This window comes from Anabas testudineus, chromosome 1, assembly GCF_900324465.2.
Source record: "Anabas testudineus chromosome 1, fAnaTes1.2, whole genome shotgun sequence".
In the NCBI taxonomy this organism is placed as follows: domain Eukaryota; kingdom Metazoa; phylum Chordata; class Actinopteri; order Anabantiformes; family Anabantidae; genus Anabas; species Anabas testudineus.
Window position 1 is genome coordinate 6,834,138 of NC_046610.1, and position 19,837 is coordinate 6,853,974.

The 19,837-nt window shown below is 40.0% G+C and overlaps 2 protein-coding genes, 1 long non-coding RNA gene and 3 other non-coding genes across 7 annotated transcripts; 1 reads left to right on the forward strand and 5 right to left on the reverse strand.

Annotated features, from left to right (window-relative positions):
* The first annotated feature begins 1,601 nt into the window (after positions 1 to 1,601).
* Positions 1,602 to 12,316, forward strand: chtf18 (CTF18, chromosome transmission fidelity factor 18 homolog (S. cerevisiae)). Its single transcript, XM_026360705.1, has 22 exons — positions 1,602 to 1,810; positions 2,361 to 2,450; positions 2,528 to 2,678; positions 2,986 to 3,175; positions 3,278 to 3,370; positions 3,661 to 3,713; positions 3,834 to 3,975; positions 4,658 to 4,882; positions 4,969 to 5,066; positions 5,156 to 5,279; positions 5,365 to 5,501; positions 5,695 to 5,788; positions 6,056 to 6,154; positions 6,262 to 6,392; positions 6,667 to 6,781; positions 6,915 to 7,139; positions 7,241 to 7,390; positions 7,470 to 7,600; positions 9,454 to 9,622; positions 9,707 to 9,802; positions 10,444 to 10,513; positions 11,800 to 12,316. Exons 1-22 carry the CDS (start codon positions 1,723 to 1,725, stop codon positions 11,919 to 11,921), a joined length of 2,793 nt encoding a protein of 930 aa, XP_026216490.1. The 5' UTR covers positions 1,602 to 1,722; the 3' UTR covers positions 11,922 to 12,316.
* Positions 12,317 to 12,324: 8 nt separating this feature from the next.
* Positions 12,325 to 16,354, reverse strand: gng13a (guanine nucleotide binding protein (G protein), gamma 13a). Of its 2 annotated transcripts, none has more exons than XM_026360707.1 (3): positions 16,045 to 16,354; positions 13,468 to 13,572; positions 12,325 to 12,727 (listed from the first exon to the last, which is right to left on the reverse strand). In XM_026360707.1, the coding sequence occupies exons 2-3, from the start codon at positions 13,563 to 13,565 to the stop codon at positions 12,622 to 12,624; spliced, it is 204 nt and encodes a 67-aa protein (XP_026216492.1). In that variant the 5' UTR covers positions 13,566 to 13,572; positions 16,045 to 16,354; the 3' UTR covers positions 12,325 to 12,621. The 2 variants fall into 2 exon arrangements, with proteins under 2 accessions (XP_026216492.1, XP_026216491.1); XM_026360706.1 differs by having other exon boundaries at positions 13,468 to 13,575.
* Positions 16,355 to 17,329: 975 nt separating this feature from the next.
* On the reverse strand, positions 17,330 to 19,193 carry LOC113162172. The gene is made up of 5 exons (XR_003298792.1): positions 19,009 to 19,193; positions 18,176 to 18,257; positions 17,906 to 17,984; positions 17,646 to 17,711; positions 17,330 to 17,451 (listed from the first exon to the last, which is right to left on the reverse strand). It is a non-coding gene; the product is annotated as an uncharacterized LOC113162172 (long non-coding RNA).
* On the reverse strand, positions 17,525 to 17,607 carry LOC113162698. The gene has a single exon (XR_003298838.1). It is a non-coding gene; the product is annotated as a small nucleolar RNA SNORD60 (small nucleolar RNA).
* LOC113162697 lies at positions 17,782 to 17,871 on the reverse strand. The gene has a single exon (XR_003298837.1). It is a non-coding gene; the product is annotated as a small nucleolar RNA SNORD60 (small nucleolar RNA).
* On the reverse strand, positions 18,053 to 18,142 carry LOC113162700. Its single transcript, XR_003298839.1, has one exon. It is a non-coding gene; the product is annotated as a small nucleolar RNA SNORD60 (small nucleolar RNA).
* Positions 19,194 to 19,837: the final 644 nt, after the last annotated feature.

The window sequence follows — 19,837 nt, forward strand, 5'->3', positions numbered from 1 at the left end:
CCCTTATGAGCCAAATCGCAGTGTGAGGGGTTCTGCCAGGAGTTTCCTCTATCAAAGATCCCCTGACTCTGACTACAGGAACTCACAACCTCACCACCACATGACTGTAAAAGTCTCGGTCAGATTCATGTGCTGCATAAATACTTAAGATTTGTTAAGTAAAATTCAGAGTCAAGAAGAGAACTGAAATATAAATAAAAATAATAAAACTTCATTTGTGAATTTTCTTTCTATTCAGAAAAGTATATAAATATAATTTTCTTAGTTAATAGCAATAAAAAGCAAATGTTGGGGGTACACACCTTGTGCTGCCAGGTGGTTAATAAACAATAATTTTTATTAGTTTCCTCATTTAAGAATCTGCAGAATAATCAATATATAAACCATAATATTTTCCATCAGTAAATGTACTTAGTTACTTAGCACCTCTGGTGTTGTGTTTATTTTATTATTTACTTAGTTAATGTTGCTTTAATTAGTTATTATTTCTGCATTTTTCTGCAACTTTTTCAACTGGTAAGAAATTTTACTTGCTTACCAGTATGCAAATCTACTTTCAGTATATTTTAAGCACAATATTTATAATAGATATTTTTATCTTTATCAGTTTGTTCTGTCTGTGTGCTTGCGTTTTTGTGTGTAAGATTAATGATGATGTGTGTGACGTCAGGGTTTCTAAATCACCACCATCTGCTCCTTATAGTAGACAAACACCAGTCAGCAGTCTGTGTGTGTGTGACACTGAGTTAATTTCACATCATGAAGCAAAAACAAACGCAAACTTGCTCAACTTTTGTTCTCTCTAACTCTCGAACTTCTTGTCCTCTCACTTGAATGAATGTTCATATAGTTCAACTAGTCAAAATGGACAATGAAATGAAAAGTAATATTCATCAGTATTGGGGATTTTAGTTTATGAATTTCTTTAAATCTGAACAGTAACAGAGGATCATGGAGTGGAGACACATCTCCTTAGCCTGTGGTGGAAAGTTTAGACTTTTTTCATTTCAACATACTGATACTTTTACTCCATGATATTTCAGAGAGGAATATTGCACGTATGACTACTTTTACCTTTGCTACTTTCAGTAATAGTTTGCTGAAAATACTTTTGCATGTTTGACTTTCTCCATTGTTTACCATTTCTACATTGAAGTTTTTCTAAACTTAAAAAGGTGAGGGTATTCCTCAAACAGTTAATATCACTTAAATTAAGCAATTTCTTTGCTCAACAGGGTGCCCTATGTATGTTGTACAAAAAGAAAATCAGTGAAGGAGAAAACATAGATTTGAATAAGGTAATTGAACACACTCTGTAGAAATACAGTTAAAAATCCTGCATAACAACTTTAATACCTAATATTTTAACCAAATTTGACTATAGAAACACACATTTTGAAAAATATCTTAATTTAATTGTAACTGTGATTATTAAAATGGTAAATATTTGATTCACAAATCTTGTTTTTTAATAAATATCACTAATATTTGCTATTTCCCATCCATTTACACATTTTAGTCTTTTTAAGAGTAGTAGAAGAAGAAGAAGGGGGCGGAGGAGGAAGTCATAACCCGGAAGTTAAACTTCACAACAAAAAAATTGCCGGGAAATCTTCTCCGTCTGAGCTGCTGCTGAAGTACCGAAGGAAATATTAATGAAAAAGCTTTAAACACGAGTTTATCTTTATTCTGGTTTTGTGTTGTGTTCGTGCCTGAGGCGAAATGGACGAATATGACGAACTGTTCGAGGTACAGGACGACTTCGACGAGCAGTTCGCCGACGAACTGGAGGTTTTGGCTGAGATGGAGGGTGAGCTGTTGTTAAATTAGCGAGTGAACTCAACTTCAGAGTAGTTTAACTCTTAGTTTTAATATATCTGTCATTTTTTTGTGATACTGACGTTCAGAGAAACAAGGAAAACATTTTTGTAATAATAATAATAATAAAAAGACACACACTTATCTACATAAGACCATATTTTCTCATCAACCTTCATGAAATAGGTACCTGCCTTTCCACCTGTCCTGAAACCTAAAATCTTGAATTTTGTCTCCTCAGCAGTGGTTTATTTGTACTAATTTGGTCATAGAGGATGTGATCTTGAGAGGTTTCTGCTCAATGATGTGAGCTTTAATCTGAGATGCTGTTTACATTTTTTATTAGTTATCTATAAAAGCAGTTTTTGCTCCACAAATGCATCATCCAGGTTTTTAATACAATGAGAATAACACGGCAAATGTAGAGTAACTACTTTTTTTTTAAATTATTGATATTTTTTATAATAAATAAACATAAAATAAATATAAATTACTGTAATAATAAAATGTCAGTCTGACTACCTGGTTATCTCTGTGTTCAGAGGAACCTTCCAAGCCAGAGAAACGTCAGATTCGGGGGGCAGGAGACGATATCTCAGACATAGAGCACCTGCTGGACAACAAACCCACCAGTGAGTTATCTCTGAGAGGTCTTGTGTATTTTTTTGTCATTGTGTTTGTTCTTTTAATTCTGATCTTGTTCCTTCAGCTCCAAAAGCAAAGCGGCAGAAGCAGGATATTGGTGTATCCAAGCGACTTTTCAACCCATCACAAACTCAAGAGAGCAGAGCCCCCTCGCACGGCGATGACATCACTCCACCATCCTCTCCAGAGCAGTACGAACCGTCTCAGACCTTCAGGTACCAGCAGAGAGTGGACAGTGAAATGAGCAGGTTTTAAACTGGTGAAGTCATGGAGTTTTGTGTGTAAGATCTTTTAGATTTGAAATCAGTTCATGTCTGGGTGTGCAAAACATGTAATTTAATTTAGCACTTTTTCTAAATCTGAGGTTTTGTGTAGTTTGTAGTAGAGATGTTTTAAAAACATAAACATGATGAAGATGTTTGTTTGTCATAACCTTCACGTTAATTTTTGAATGAATTTTTTTTATATTTTATGCATCCTTTGATTTACACCACAATTTACTCATACGTTTTTGTTGTCTAGATCTACCCCTGCCGTGTTGGACATCAGTGGCTTTGCTATGATCCCAGAGACACCCAAACGACTTCCCACAGCGGCGCCTGCATCACTGTGTGTGCTGAAGCGACCTCCTTTAGAGGGAGAGTTCATCAGTGTGACAGACTCATCAGGGAGACGGGTCTACCTGAGACAGAAAGAGGACACCGGAACAAAGGTTACACTCCTCAGACGTTCTAATGTCGAACATTTGGGGCAGCACCTTGTGCATTCAGTACGTGTGTTATATTTAATTTTGTTCACGTGTGCTTGTCTGCAGGTAGTCGACTCCAGAGTGGTGCCAAACTCCTATGGTTCACTGGGGCTGCTGGCTGTGCCTATTGGTGTGCTGAGAGAACAAGAGGCTGAACGGGTAGGTGACCATCTGTCTATTCTGATACCTAAAATTATATATAGTTATTTTTTGAAATAATATATAATATATATATATATATTTATATATATATATAATATATAGAACAATAAACTATGAGTCATTGAAGTAAAATATGACATGCCAGAATGTCTTTATCTAAAATAATTATTTAAAAATAATAATTCAGTAAAATAGATCAAAACTCTGAATGCCAAATGTAATTATTGCAGATTATTATTCATTTTAATACAGTATTGTGAGATATTACAAAGTTTTCTCTTTCACAGCGTCATCAGCAGGTTGTGGAGGAATCTCAGCGCCTTACAGAGCTGCTGGCCAGGTAAAGCACCACCTGTCTTTCCCCCTCACTGTAATACACATAAAAATATATTAATACGACGAATACCTGCAGCATTTGCTTTCTAAACTTGTAGTTTTTGAATATGTGTGTCTTTTACAGCAGTGTACACGATGTGTTGGTTGAGCCTGAGAGCAGAGAAGATAAAGAGAACGATGATCCTGAGGACACAGAGGGTCAAGCCTATCGTCTCTGGGTGGACAGATTTTCCCCTCGACACTACACCGAGCTTCTCAGTGATGATGTAAGTCACGTTCTTGTGAAACTAAGTGTGCATACCTGTGTGAGTACTAAAAACCCTTTTCTTAGGCAGGATCCACTCTTGTAATTTTCCCTACAAAAACCCTATTTTAGCATCACTTTTCTTTTTGATTGTGACACGAACAGTGTATGTACATAAAGTTGAGCACAAAAAGTACAAATAAGCAGGATCACATTGAAGGTTTTGCAGCTCAGACTTTATGAAAGAAGCTGATGATTCTGCATTAATGTGCAGTAAATGTAAAATATTTGGTCACGCTGGCAACAACAATAAGGGTAGGCCTGAAAGTCCAGCTTCTTCAGGGGGACCCTCAGATGTTCCCAAGCCACAATTAATTATTTAATATCTTTAGTGTCCTGGGTGTCAATGTCTATATTGCCTTCAGCTGGCTCCTTTTTAAAGTAACAGGACAGCTTCTTACACCACATCTCTGTTCAGAGGGAGTTTGTTTTGACCACTCATGTTTGTATTATTGCCCTTTCAATAAAAAACAAAACTCATGACGATAGGGGACATTTGTAAACTGATAAATCACAGTGTGTTGTTTTCACATAGGGCAAATGTCTGAAACAGCCTGATGGATAAATCTTTGAGCCACTTGTGAACACAGCCTGAGGTGTGTCTGTGTGTGTCTGTGTGTCTGTCTGTGTGTCTGTCTTTGCAGTTTACTAACCGCTGTCTGCTCAAGTGGTTGAAACTTTGGGACACTGTTGTGTTTGGAAGAGAGAGGAAGTCCCGTCCTGCACGATCTGACAAACAGGCTTCCAGCCAGAACTCATTCAAACCCAATCAAGGCAACCTGAATCAAAATCGCTTCAAGAGTAAGGTTGAGGTGACTGAGGAGCTGCTGGAGGCAGAACTGGACCAGTACAAGAGACCCAAGTTCAAGGTTGAACATCTGCACCAGCACAGCACCATTTTCGTTTAAATTACCTTTAGCCTTAAAAGACACAATTTACTTTTATTCTTTTCTAGGTGGCTTTGCTGTCTGGTCCTCCAGGACTGGGCAAAACCACTTTGGCTCATGTTATTGCAAAGCACGCTGGGTACAATGTGGTGGAAATCAATGCCAGGTTAGACAAACCTGATTAACACTCACAAAAATTTCTTTTACATTAATCGTCCTGTTGAGACCTGAGTAGTAATGTTGATGTTTTTACAGTGATGACCGCAGCGCAGAGGTGTTTCAGAAACGCATAGACACAGCAACACAGATGAAATCAGTGTTAGGAGCCAACGAGAGACCAAACTGCCTCATTATTGATGAGATCGACGGAGCTCCTGCGGTAAATTCTGGACACAAAAAAATCAGTAAAAACCTGTGATTGGACTCTAAATGTGTTTTCATTCTTCACCTGTGGTGTTCAACAGGCTGCCATCAACATCCTGCTGACAGTTCTGAACAGGAAAGATGGACACGGTGGGGAGGCCGGTACAGAGAGTGCAAAGAAGAAAAAGAAGAAGGAGCCCATCCTGCTCCGACCAATCATCTGCATCTGTAACGACCTGTAAGAGACTCTGCTGAAAACAGTTTTTATTATTTTATCTTTGTGTGCAAGTAAATGTTAAATATATAAATGTTAAATATGTAAATGTTAAATATGTGAATTTTAAATATATAAATGTTAAATATGTAAATGTTAAATATGTAAATAATGTCTGCCCTGTTTTCATTTTAGTTACAATATTTCTTTCTGTTAGTTACGTCCCAGCTCTCAGACCCCTCAGGCAGCAGGCCTTCCTCCTGACTTTCCCTCAGACTCAGCCTTCCCGCCTCACACAGAGACTGGCAGAGGTCAGTGTGCATGCACAAACAGACATACAGCACAGTTTTTATCATATATAAAATAAAACCAACAAAAACTACTTTAATGTTTTAAAAAACATGTTTTTTCAAAAAAGCAACTTTAGTATTTCAGATTAGATGATAGATTATTTTTACCTGTGACAAATTTTCAACTAAAATAACTGAAACTAGAATAGAATGAAAATGAAAATTTACCCACTATTGCAAATACTCCAATGCTGCATGTTAATGTTTTAGTTTTATTTTTGTTTGCAGATTTCACTCCGACAGGGGATGAAGGCAGACACAGGCACTCTGATGTCACTGTGTGAGAAGACCGACAACGACATCAGGTCTTGTATTAACACACTACAGGTGGGTGAAAGAGCCATGATGGGGAGTCTGTATGTTGATGAGCTCTTGTCTATCGGCAGGTGCAGTAGTGTGTAATTCTACTAAAACATGTGTACTCGTTTTTTCAGTTTCTCCACAGTCGTGGCCACAAGCAGCTGGACACCAAGACCATCCAGTGTGTCTCTGTGGGGCAGAAGGACCAGAACAAAGGCTTGTTCCACCTGTGGCAGGAGATCTTCCAGTTACCACGTACAAAACGGTGCAGTTGCTCTAACTGTGCAGTGTTTTTATAATTAAATCATAAATATAATGTTTTTTCAGGACTACTGTCACTTCTTCTGTTTGTAAACAACTATATTCACATTATATTCATCATAAGGATTTTTATTTTCTACATTTTGAACAACACACATTCAGAACAGGAGTGAGAAAGTGACAATGTTCGAGTTGTGCCACATAAGAAGATGTTGTCCAGAGGCTCTTACCTGTACTCATGTTCTGCTTCCTGGGTTTTCGTAATTTGTCCTTTTTAGGAAACGCGTTGGTGAGGGGTTTGAGGAGACCCCAGGCTCAGGAGGTGGAGCTCAGAGGTTCCAGCACATCCTACACTTGGCCTCATCTAGTGGAGAGTATGAAAAAGTTTCTCAGGTAAACAAAGCGCACACACGTTCACCTTAAAGTTATATTAAAAGTTAACACTATCTCTGACTGAGTACAACATTTAGGCCATATTCATTGTTTGTATAACATTACATTATGATGTGTTGTCTCTTTTTCTCAGGGTCTGTATGATAATTTCCTTTCCATGCGTGTGAGGGACCCCAACCTGCACAGTGTCTGCGATGCTCTGGACTGGCTGTCGTTCTCAGACAGGCTGAACCAGGTGATACTGCACGGCCAGAACTTCTCTCTGATGAAATACCTGCCCTTCCTGTCCGTCAAAATTCACTTCCTGTTTGCCCATACGCATGTGCCGCGCATCAGCTATCCTCACAGCCAGCACGAGGTACAGGACTAGTCATCTACATACACACTCATGTAGCAGAATGAATTAAACAAATGTTTAATGTGAAGAAACTGCATGTTTCATTCTTGTGTCTTCTCCAGGCGTCCTCTCGGCTCCTCAGCAACAAGAACGCCTTATCCACCATGTTAAATGACATCCCACCCTGCATCAGAACGAGGATCAGCCAACTCAGCCTGACCCTCGATATTCTCACACTGCTCCTGGACATCATCTGTCCTAAACTGCGTCCTGTATGTTAAAGCAGATCCTGTTCAGTATACCTGTGGATAAAATCACTGTGAATGGTGTTAAATGTTTGTTTTTTTCCAGGTGAATCCACAACTGTTCAGCAGCAGAGAGAAAGAGCAGATGCGTGAGCTGATCGACACCATGCTGGCCTACAACCTCTCCTACAGGCAGGACCGCACACCTGAGGGGCAGTACATATATGTATTGGAGCCGTGAGTACACACAAACACACACTCTGCGCTTCACTGGACACACGCAGAGCAGATGTCTGTTTCTGGGTGTTGAAGGTCACTGCCCTTCTCCACACTGTGGTTCTGTGTAAAGGCTTAGAGAATAATCCCCTTAACACCTGCTGTTTATGTGATGCTGGCGGTGTGGCAGCAGGGCAGCAGAGTCACATCGGTGAGATACAAGTAGATGGACAAAAGGATGAAAGGATGGATAGGTTGCTGGAGGACCACAGGAACGTTACGACAGACGAAAGAAACGAGCAGGACTGAGAAGATTTCAGTTGAAACGAAGCTGCTCTTTATTTCAACCACCTTTGTTCACCTTGGAACTTTTTTCCTGATGTGAGTCTGGTGCTTGTCAAATGTGATAACTATCCGTTATCTCAAACATGCCAGCCTCGGTTGAGGAGGAGCCTGACGCCCATGACGCCTCCTTCCTGCAGGCTCGCTGTGACGAGGTGCTGGTCACCAACGACTGGTGCCTGCCTCTAACGCTGGCTTTACTGCTGCTTCTGCTCGTCTACACCTTCCTGTACCTGCCCTCTCTGGCTCACCACAACACCACTCTGTGAAGACTTGGAACACAACTGTGATGGCAGACAACAGAGACATCCATTCTCTATAGGATTTTTTGATGGGTGTGCTCTTTCACAGACACTTGTTCTGGTCCAGCAGAGAAGATTTGGTACAAATCTATCTAGTCCAAACACATTCATGTTGAACATCAGTCGATGGTATGTTGGAGAATATATAAGTGAATACAGGTACTCAGTGTACTGTGTACCATAATAGCATCATTTAAAAAATACAAGCTCAACTTTATTTGTGCATTTTAACAAAAGGGAAATCCACAGTGCTTTATGTGAGATATAAAAAGCATTAAGAAAAGAATTGGAACGACATTAATGTGGACACAGCACCAAACTGTCATGGCAATACTCCATTACAGCTTCCTCAGCCTTAGAGATAAGGGCACAGAGGTTGGAGATCCAGAGGGAGTTTGACGTTGAGCCGCTGCTCTTTTGCATTGAGACGAGCCAGTTGATGTGGTTTGGGTATCTGAACATGATGCCTCCTGGGCACCTACCACTCGAGGTCTTTCAGTGTCGTCCAGCAGATAGGAGACCCCGGGGTAGATCCAGAACATGCTGGAGAGATTAGATATCTCATCTGACCTGGAAATGCCTCGGAATCGTGCCAGAGGAGCGAGGAAAAGGGGGCGTGTGGAAAACCTCACTGAACCTGCTGCCACCACAAGCTGACTCAGGATAAAGGGAAGTGATGGATAGATGGAGAAAAGAAACACAAGAATAATCTGACTTGTTAATAATTGTTACTGTGGAAGTTACCTGCACGGGAACTGACAGCTCTGTGCTACTTGGAACATTGTTGTATTTGCAGAGAGTTTCTGTATTTTTTTGAATGCTGAATGAAGGTAACATGTAACATGAAGCTGAATATTCATCCGAATGCTGCAGACTAAATGACTGTCTGTGCTTTCAGTTCTAATTACTAAACAGACAAATGTGTTTGTTGACTTCAATAAAAACCTCATAGTCATTGGAGACTGGTATCATGTTATTTATGTAATATTTGGGTCCATCAGGCATTGAGTTAGAGTTTGCTGGCATACTCTGTGTGTGGAGATGGAGATCAGCGGTAAGAGGATTAAGGTTTTAAAGAATGACAGCTCCAGTGTTTTATTCTGGAAAACAAACGATTGCACCAAAGGTGGAAGCGTTCAGTTATTTTGTTTGTCATCCAACATGGTTCACCTTAGTGTCATTGTTTGTGTTACACTGTGTAAACTACACATTTCTTTTATCTATTTACAGGCGTGTTGAGGAGGTGGTGAGGTTTTCAGGCCTGCCTCCACGCCGTCAGCTCACTTACCAGGCCAAACAAACCATCGGCAGAGAGATGGAGCAGGAGAGGATGAGGAGGGCCGAGCAACTGATGCTGCAACGAAACCCTGCAGCGGTGACACCTCGGGAGCACAACATGGTAAACATTGTGGGTTTGTGATATGCAGGACAGCCTATAAACAGTGTTAATAATTAATTGCATTTATATGTTTGTCTGATGCAGAATAAGGAAGAAAAAAAGAGCACTGGTCCTAAACCAACCAGGAACCATCAACAGCGACTGGAGAACATTGTCAAACAGACAACAGTAGAGACCAGGGTGAGACAAACAAACACACTCTAAAATCCAGAGGTGTCAGCACTTTGCTTTTATACAATATCAAAGGCAAATACGCACAAATGATTTGACTTATTTAAAGAGAGAGAAACTGTATGAAAATATACTCGCTCAAGGTGTAAAATGGTCCATCAGTAGGTGGGCGGTGTCTGTGTGTGTCTAACAGCATCATTGGGTGCAGCATGGACCCCTACTAGTCTAAATGTATGTAAGCAATAATAAAGAAACAGAAGAGTAAAGTGAAAGTGAAAAACATGCTGTTGAAGAGGGGATTTTAACCTGTAGCTGCTCGTTAGTTATGGCAGAGCTTTTCCACCACCTTCCCATAGTTACAGTATGTGTTTAATACCTGAAGGTGGAGGCAGAGAGGAGCACTGAACTTCAGAGTCTCTCACACAAGCTGCAGTGTTTTAATAGAGTGATGCAGAGAGTTAAACTCCAGGGGGCAGAAACGGGGACACAGAGAATCCACTGGGTTCTGGTCCCAAATGGTAAAACTGAGAAATTAGGCTAATGAGAGGTGGTGTGTGCCACTGTTCTGTTACTAACCTTGTTATTGAGGACAATGTTTCAGAAACTTCATATCTTCATCCTCCCCGTCACTCTGTGTTTTTGTCCTACAGCCGGAGGTGGACTTCTTTGGCCGAGCTGTTGCCCCCAAACCCCAGAAACTACAGCCGTCCTCGGACACAGGTACTGTAGAGACTTGGTTCTCAGTGACAAATATGTGGCTTCATTTAACCCTTTCAGAGCACGGGGTGTTGGGGGAGAATGCATCAAGGCACATCAGGTTCAAACTCACCAGAGGTGAGAACTGATGTGTGTTATGTAACATCCCTAATTTAGTTCAGCAAATCTGGGCTCTCGGCAGCAGTGTCACCTGCATTTACTCAACATTAATGCTCATCATATTAAATTGTTGTTATCAAACACACAACAGCCTGATCTACAGTCTCCTTTGTATATCTAAAGCTCTATTTAAATAAATGAGATGGATAATATCTCCTATAACAAATGCTTAGGGAGTAGTGGCTGCCAGGAGCTGTGTGCCACTGGAAACAAATGAGTCATGTGTCCATAAATGGCTCATTTGCATAAACAATAAAGGTCATTAGCTGAATGTAGCTTGTGCTGCCTCCTCCAATATGGCCCCCCTGGGGGTAGATAATTTCAACAGTAGTGATTCCACTTTTGGTTCATTTCAAATTGTAGACGGCTTCGGAGAAACTTTACTATTCCTCTGATTTATTATCTAGTAATAATAGCAGTAAGATCTTACTGTTGTACTGTAAGAACATAAAGTACAAAGAGTTGTTTCATTTTTGTGAATCACAGCTGTACAGGTAGAAAACAACCAACTGATCCTGTTCTTATTCAGTGGACCCAGTTAAATGACCTATAACCTTCCTGAATACAGTGCATCCTGGAAATTGATTGACAGGGTAACTGGAGTGGAAAGTGTGCAGAGCTGTGCTTGTTTTTAGGTCAAAGCTGGAACGGGCAAAGCTTTAAATCCCTGAATGTGATCAGCTGGTTGGTGAAGTTGATCATGTATCACCTCCCGAGGCTCATTGGTTTGAGTACGTGGCTGGATACATACATACATACATACAGGACATTTAAAATTGTGCTTTTAATTGTTGTGACAGATCAGTTGAGTCATTGAGAAACCATTAGGCTAAGTAATTCAGTCACTATGTCACTTAAATAACCATTAAGTCCTGTTTCACTGCCGGTAACCAGGTTTCTTAAAGGGACAGACCACGATTCTGGTCTAAGTTTGTTGAATTTCAGCATTAAACAATACGAAGTAAGAGAGCTAAAGATGCGTCACAAGGGAACTTTCAATAGTTCATTCATTAGTTGGGTGAATTTTTAAGAAAATATAATCAATGTCTAATGAATAAAATGTCAGATGTTTTTAAAATACTGAATAAATTTGTGACAGGGCCCTAACACCAGCTGTCTTGTGCCCTCAGGTGAGAAATGTGCAGTTCTTGCTATGGGAACCGCAGTGGGCAACAGTGACGTGTGGTTCCGGTTCAACGAGGGCATGTCAAACGCTGTCAGACGAAATGTCTACATCAGAGAACTACTGTAACACACACACACACACACACACACAGAGTCTCGTTCTCCTCTGTTTTTCTGTGATGGATGTGTTTCTGCGACAAATGTGAGCATTTAAATCAATCTATCAACCACCTGTTAAATTCAAAACAGTCTTTATTTTGATTGACGGTGTAAAGAGCCAATAAAAACGTTGTTGTTGAACATTTCTCAGCAGTTCATCAAAACAAACGTCTAGAAAGCTACTCAGTGCTGAACACACACTCTCACACACACTTTTCTTGTATGGCAGTCAGGGTGAGGACACTCATTGACATAATGTATTCACTAGCCCCCTAATGTTAATCTACTGTTTTTTTTATTTATCACGTGTACTGCCTTACCATAACCCTAACTATCACAACTAACTGCCTCACCCTAAAATCTTAAACCGGAAATTGCTCTTTAAACACCCTTCTCATTGTTAGGACCGACTAAAATGTCCTCAGTTCAATGGATAAAAATTCCTGCTGGTCCTCACAATGATAGCCATACAAACACACACACACTAGTCTTTACATAAATTAACAGCATTCAGGAGAGTCCAAATAAATAAAATGAGAATAGCAGTAGTGCTTGTGTGTGTCTAAGAGCGAGAGTGAGATAGTGCAGCGTAATCGTGTGTTGGAGTGCATGATTCTTTAGTTTCTACGCGTTTAAGTGGGCAGAGGGTGTGTTTGTGTGTGTGTGCATCAGAGGATCACACACTTGCTCTTCTCCACCCAGGGGTTGGCTCTCATCAGCTCCGGGTTTAGGAACGGGTCTTCACAAACACATCCCTCGATCCACTTCACCAGCCTGCAATAAAAACACAGACACGGTCAGCGTGAATCTGGGAGCGAAGCTTTAACGTCCTTTACAACTTTAAAAGGCTGTTGGAGGGTTAAGATGTGTTTTTAGAGTTAAAGGATATAATTAGGTGGAGGTGAGGTTTGTGCTTCAAAGTTTATGAACCAGTTCAAATGTTAGAAATCAGATTTCCATGTAAGTCCTAAAACTAGATAAAGGCAAATGAAAACAAAAACCTTATAATCTAGTTAAACTATCAAAGTCTTGACAACACAGTGTGATACTGATCAAACCATGAAGATTTCCTTGGTTCACTCACCAGGAGTAGTTAAACAACAGAAGTCACACTAAGAGCACAGCGCGTAATAGACCGGGAGGTTACAAGGAACCCCAGGGTAGCGTCTAGGAAACTAAAGGAGTGTGTTCACCTTCTGGAGTCCATTTTCAGGAGAACGCTTCATGGCAGAGAAACGGTGGAAATATGCTGATCTCTAAAAAAGACGACTATGTTATATCTACAGTTTGAACAGCCAAACTGTAAAATGAACCAGAAGGCTACTGGGAGAATCTCCTGTGGACGCTTCAGACTTGAACGAACAGTGTTGTGTTTGGTTGATGACAGAACATCACATTCCAGCATCAGAAGCTCAGTTCAACTGTGACAGGATTCAAGATCTGGATCTTTTCTGGATCTATTGATCGTCTCAGGACTATCTATAGAACAGTGTGTGTGTGTGGACAGTACTCACTCAGTGACGGTGATGGAGGACTTCTCTCTATTGATTGCCAGCTGATACTGAAGGCTCTCCACTTCTCTCTTCATCTGTGGGACGTCCAACTCCTCCATGATGCTACTGCTAGTCACACACACAGAATAAAGCTTAGTGAGTAGGTGAACAGCTACAGGACGAGCTTAGACACAGCAGTTAGATGGAAATGAATAAAATAAGAGTCTTATATTATGGCTATAATTCAGCAAATGAGCTTTTTTTTTTTAACTACAGCTGATTTTGTCTCCATAATAAAATATTGTTGTTGTTTTTATTATCGTTTGTATTTCTGTGTTTTGTCTGATCAGAGTTCAAACCGCCACATTCAAGAAGCTGGAAGCAGCAAATGTTTTGCGTCTACTAATAAATCATGATTACAATGTTTTCGTCTCCTGGTGATCATCTCACGACCCCAGTGTGGGGTCCTGAACCCCGGGTTGGGAACCTCTGCACTGCTGTAAAGAGCAGCTGCTCACTGTTTTGAACTGCAGAGGATGTGGCTGGTCGAACAAACTGTGGTCAGACTGAAATAGTAACACAGTGGATCGCAGTGATTAACTGAGCCTGAGTGGTTTTTAAAACAAAGTCGTATCATAAAGTAAAATGTACTTTATTCTACCTCCGAGTTCTCATAGTCTGCCCATCGCTGATTATATTACTAACTTTATTACAACTAGTGAAGGATTTTCTTACATTTTTCTAATACCTGAATTTTTCTTTTAAGTTTTCAAATCTTTACTTGAACAAAAGCAAGAATATTCTCATCTGCACAAAAAGTGACTTAAACAAAGACGCTGGCGTTGTTCTTATTTGCAGATTGTTCTTTAAAGATAAGAAAACCAACATTGCATTAATGTCTCTCTCGGTAATCATTAACTAAAACCATTCATTCCTGCCGAGATGTTTGGAAACAGGCTCAGAAATCTGAGTGCAGTTTAGATTCTTTATGTCAAAGCAGAAGTGGTAAATAACTTACTACTGTATATAAGTACACCTTTAAGATTGTACTTTACTGGAGTATTTCCACTTTTTGTTTAGTTTTACTTCACTACTTCAAAGAGAACTACGGTAATTTTTGCTCCACTGCTGTTGACAGGTTTAGTTACTAGTTACTTTTTGCATATGTAATCCCTAATAAAAGTATAATAAGCTTATAAATGATGATTTATTAATTAACCAGCATCTCGTGCAAAGTATTAAACCAGCTCCACCTTTACTAACGTCTGTTCTTATTCCTTATTAAACACTTCTGGACTCGACTGTGTGTCACCGGAAGCATCAAGTTCAGTACTGTTTAAAATCCAGGACAAATCTTACAGTGCATTTTATTGTATGTATTTACTGTAGTACTTTAACTTGAGTAAAGAATTTGCAGTGGTACTTTTTTTTTTTTTAAGACTCAATACTTCCAGCACCTCTGAGTAAAAGCTACTTTCTAGATTTTCTACATCACCAATTAAAACCCCATAAATCTCAGAGTCCTTGAAGCCGGCATCAGCAGCTCTATAAATAATTCACCGAGATCAGGGCCGAGTGTTCAACCTTGATGACACCGTCTTTCCAACTTAATGGTGGAGAGAGATGCTCATTGATCCTCATTCTGCTTTTTAACGACTGAAGCCAAATGACTAATATAAAAAACACCTTTTCTGCATTGAGACTCTGGAGCATGGTGACAGGATGTGTTATCCTGTGTTTGTTTGTGTGGGTCAAGGCCAGTTTGTTCTGCATCTGAGACAAAATTTCTAATCCTGCCGGGTTTTTATTGATGCAAATAGTATAATTTTAATATTTAAATTTGATGTCTAGTGCATTTCATATTTATCAACATTTATACTATACCTATACTATGTACTACATATTTACTGTTTAATAGCAGCCGGTAATGTAAGTTTGCTTTTTATATTCACCTGCTCCACTGCATTTCGGATTTATATTAATATAAATCAGAGCATGAATTTAAAATAAAGTACACAGCATTCTGAAATTAATCTGCACGATGAGCATGTTTGCTTTTGGTGAATCTGGACTAAAGATTCAGATGCACAACTAGTGGAGGAAAAGTTTCAGGCTGCACCAAATGGAAAATAATAATAAATAGAAATCCACCTAAATGACTGCAGCTGTCAAATAAATGCAGTGAGCTGAAGGAATCAACCCAAACTACGTTCAGTTTTGAAGTATTAATACTCAAAGTAAGCACAGAATATGTGCATTTTCTATTCTTATTTCTACATATTGTAAATCCAGACCCTCCCTGCTACAGGCCACATTACAGCAGGCAGAGCCAGGCCAGGCCGACCGAGGATCCGTTTAGTCCTCATCCCTCATCCTTTTAATGGATCCAAGAAGGAGCCCGTCTCTCCTCCGCCAGCATCCATCCATCCTGCTGCGTCTGCAGGAGCCAATTCACGGCCTCCATCGTTAAATCATCACATCCTCCAAATGTGTGACACCGACACCAGTCTCCATCACCCGGCAGCTGTGAACCTAAAGCATCAGCTCCACCGCAGACGTATCATGGAGGAAACACCCACAGAACCCCCTCTCTCTTACCGTCAGGCCTAGCGGAGAAGAACCGCCGGTCGAGTTTCTGTGCAGCCGGCTGACGGAGGACGCGCTCTGGGCTCTAACGGTGACCGACTCGGTGATGTTTCCCCGGCTTCAGCGAACGGGAGGCGGCGGCTGAGAGTCTGCGCTCCGCGGTGCAGGGCACTCCCCTGCGCTGCGCTCTGCTAGCGACTGGATGCGGGATGCGCAGGCGGAGAAACGGAGCCCCGTCGCCTGGTTTGACAGTCAAACGAGAGCTGGGGCCGAGGACGCACCTGTATGGAAATCCAGACTGGAGCCGAGCAGGAAACACGCAAATGAGGACGCGCTCCGGAGGGAAATCAGGCCGGGAGTTAATTTCCTCTTCACTTGACCGGAGATGATGTCGGTTTCTGTGTCAAAGCGCCGCAAATTAGCGCAAAGAGATGGTTTTATTCTTATCTATTTTTATTTTTTCACAACCAAACAAGTTAAATGAAAAATCCGAGTGCGTCAGAGGGAGATTTATCACATTAATGTTGGAGTTCATTACACCAAAATGTGAATGTTAAAAAAAAGTAACACTAGAAAATGATGTAGTAAAAGTACTAATTACCTTTATTATTATATTACAGACCCCACCATGTTCATCTTGTTAAACTGTGGAGCCCAGAATTTCATCTATAATCCGTAATAATTATATTTTATTAGGTAGAAGACCAAAACTAAAACTGTGTGAATAATGTCCGGTTTATCTTACAGGCTGCTGCTGTTGAGCTGAACTGTATTAATGCTAATAACACAGATTTATTTAACACAGCCTTGTTGATTGAAGTGGACAAAATAATGGAAACACTCAGTAAAACCCAGTTCAGTTTAGCTGTAGATCAAACTGCAGCACTGTTGGATCAGATGAAGCTTGGTTTAACTAACGACCAGCCCCGTATCTTAAAGTGTTTGACCTTCTTCTTTTTAAATGGAAGATAACATTTAAATGTATAAACTACAGAAAACTGCACTTTAGTACAGCGCTCTACTAAATGCAGTGTGGTGTGGAACATGGTCCATCTACAATGTTAACTAAATGTGTTTCTACTGTGGTTCTGTGAAGTTTTAAACCCAGTTCAAAGGATGCAAATCACCTTAAGGGTTGAAATAAAAGGTCAGAATCTGCTCCTCCAAAAGATAATTGTACTAAGTGGTTTAACAACAAAGCAGGATTTAAGTTCCTGTGCTGTGTATGAGTTTATTCATAACTTAAATTCTTCCGTTATTGAATTTACGCTGTTCAACAAATTTCACATTGAGCCCATTCAGAATCTGAATCTTTTATTCAACAAATTCAAATACTATCCAAACACCAATGTTGTTCTGTTCACATGTGAGCAGCAGTTTTCTAGCCAGGAGCAGCATCTGAATGAGGCGTTCAGGAACCTGAAAGAAACAAATGCTGATTAAACTACAACAATCTATGTGACAGGGGGGAATGAAAAGGAAGAATACAATTTAGCCTCAGACAAAGGTTTGAATCAGGAGCTGGAAGCTCTCATATGAGGTGTCAGAAAGAAATTAGGTTTGTCATCACTGGCTGAACCATAAATATGCACTGGATGTATAGTTCAAGTTACCATGAACAGTCTGGATCACCGTCAGTGATGAGCAGGAGCATCGTCCTTGTTTAGACAAGAGTCCACCTGCAGCAGAAATTAGCTCAGTTATAATTCACATTTAAAAAGACAAAAACCTGTGTGCCCTTGTTTTTAGCAGCCTCAGAATAAAGTTAGAATCAGGAGCTGGAGTCCAGCTCTCATAGTAGGTGTCAGAAAAGTTTAGTTTAGTTTGTCATCACTGGCTGGAAAAGTCCTTAAATGTCAACACATGGACTCACCAGCTCTCAGTTCTCAGCACCATGTGACCATTAACAGGTTGTATCCGTGTGTAGCCTCATACCAAGTCTTCAGTCTTAACTGTAAAAGCAAAGTGGACAATTAAGAGACTGTACATGCATTTATTAATAAGAATTATAATAATTAAGCAGCCTCAGAATAAGATTAGAATCAGGAGCTGGAGTTCAGCTCTCATAGTAGGTGTCAGAAAAGTTTTGTGTGGTTTGTCATCACCGGCTGAAGGCATTTCACATGCAAACATATGGACTCACCAGCTCCCACGCCATGCCCTGGTCAATACGACCTTCGACGTGAGGATGAGAAACGGCAGGTTTTCAGTCTCCACATCGTTACCTGTAAAAGTGAAGGTTTAAAATATGTTAGACGTGACAGCTTTGAGGAGGAAAAAGCAATGTAGATTCTAGATAAACTTCAAATCAATAGCTGCTGATGTGATTGTCATTTTTAAATATCACAGCTAACAAATCAAATCACATTTTACTGGCTTTATTACCACGTTTCTATTGTGATGATTAGTTTACAGGTTGTTGAGAATTAAAGATAGCAATGAAAACCGAAAAGCATGATAAATGATTTAAAGATTAAATTTGATTAAAGTCTTTAAATACAACCTTGATCTAGATAAGAAAAACAAAATGCCTGAGCTCACCACAAAAACAATTACAAATCTACAAATATTTTAAATCAGAGGTCTGAAGCAGTAACTACAACATCTCTAAAGCCCCTTAGGCTAGAAAAGTGGCTTCTTTTGTATAGATTTTCTAACAAATAAAATAAAAGGTTACTCAAATCTGAAACTATGTTTTACGTGTTTAACTTCTGTAGGAAACAAGTCCAGACTGCAGAAGTCTGTGTTTAACAGTGTTTGATCTAAACTTGGTTTAGATGGAAAACAAAGCAGCAAAAATGACTTTTTGCTTCTGCTAATTTTTGTTTAACTAACCCTTAACTACCAAATTATAAATGCACTTATAGTACATTGGTAAAGGTAAATAATAAGACTTCCTCCATGTGGAGGACATCCACGTGTTCAACATGGCAGCTAGCTTAAAACTAAAACCCTCCTCGGTAACATTAAACTCACATGTTTGACTTGTTCAGCCGGTCAGACGTCTTTGAAACCAACAGAACCAGTCGGCGACAGAAAACAAGAGGGCTCTTCGGCTCTTCTTTGGTGCCATGTTGAAGAATTTAGAGAACAAATTCGTGAATTGAGCACTCGACCACCTCTCGTCTTCGGCAGCTGCGACAAAAGGAGCGGGTTCCGCCCGAAGTGATGAGCACGTAGAGCCGGCGAACGGACCGCCGGAGCCCCGCCCCGTCGGAGCTACGTCAGCCCGTTAGCTACTAGCTAGCTAATGTTAGCTTCGTTCATCGGTCTTTTTAAATAAGAGAAGAAGCTGTTGCTGTATTTTCTTGGAATATCCTACGTCTATGTGGTTTATATAAATACACTGGACATGTGTATTTAAACATGGAGTTGTTTTAACAACTGTAAAATAACAGTAAGTTTGGTAGCATTGATGAACACCATTTCCCATGAGTCTTAGACGACGTTCCGTCAACGCTCATGGGAGATGTAGTTTTTGAATTATAGCAAAATCCACAATAGTTCAGTTATTGGGGTTAAAAAGTTATGAATGAATTAGTTGTCGATGATGCCAAGTCATAAAAAAGAAGTTCATACTTTGTATTATTAAAAGAAGAGTTTGTACCCACATGCAAAGAAGACAATTATAAACCTATTATGATTATACTAGGAAACCAGATCATTTGGGACAGCATAAGAAAACCTCACCTTAACTAAAGAGGTGTAACTCAACAATTTGTAACCTGTGTAAGTCACATAACTTAATACAATAGGACATCACCTGGGAAGGTGTTATCAGCATCAAACAAAGGTCAATGATTTA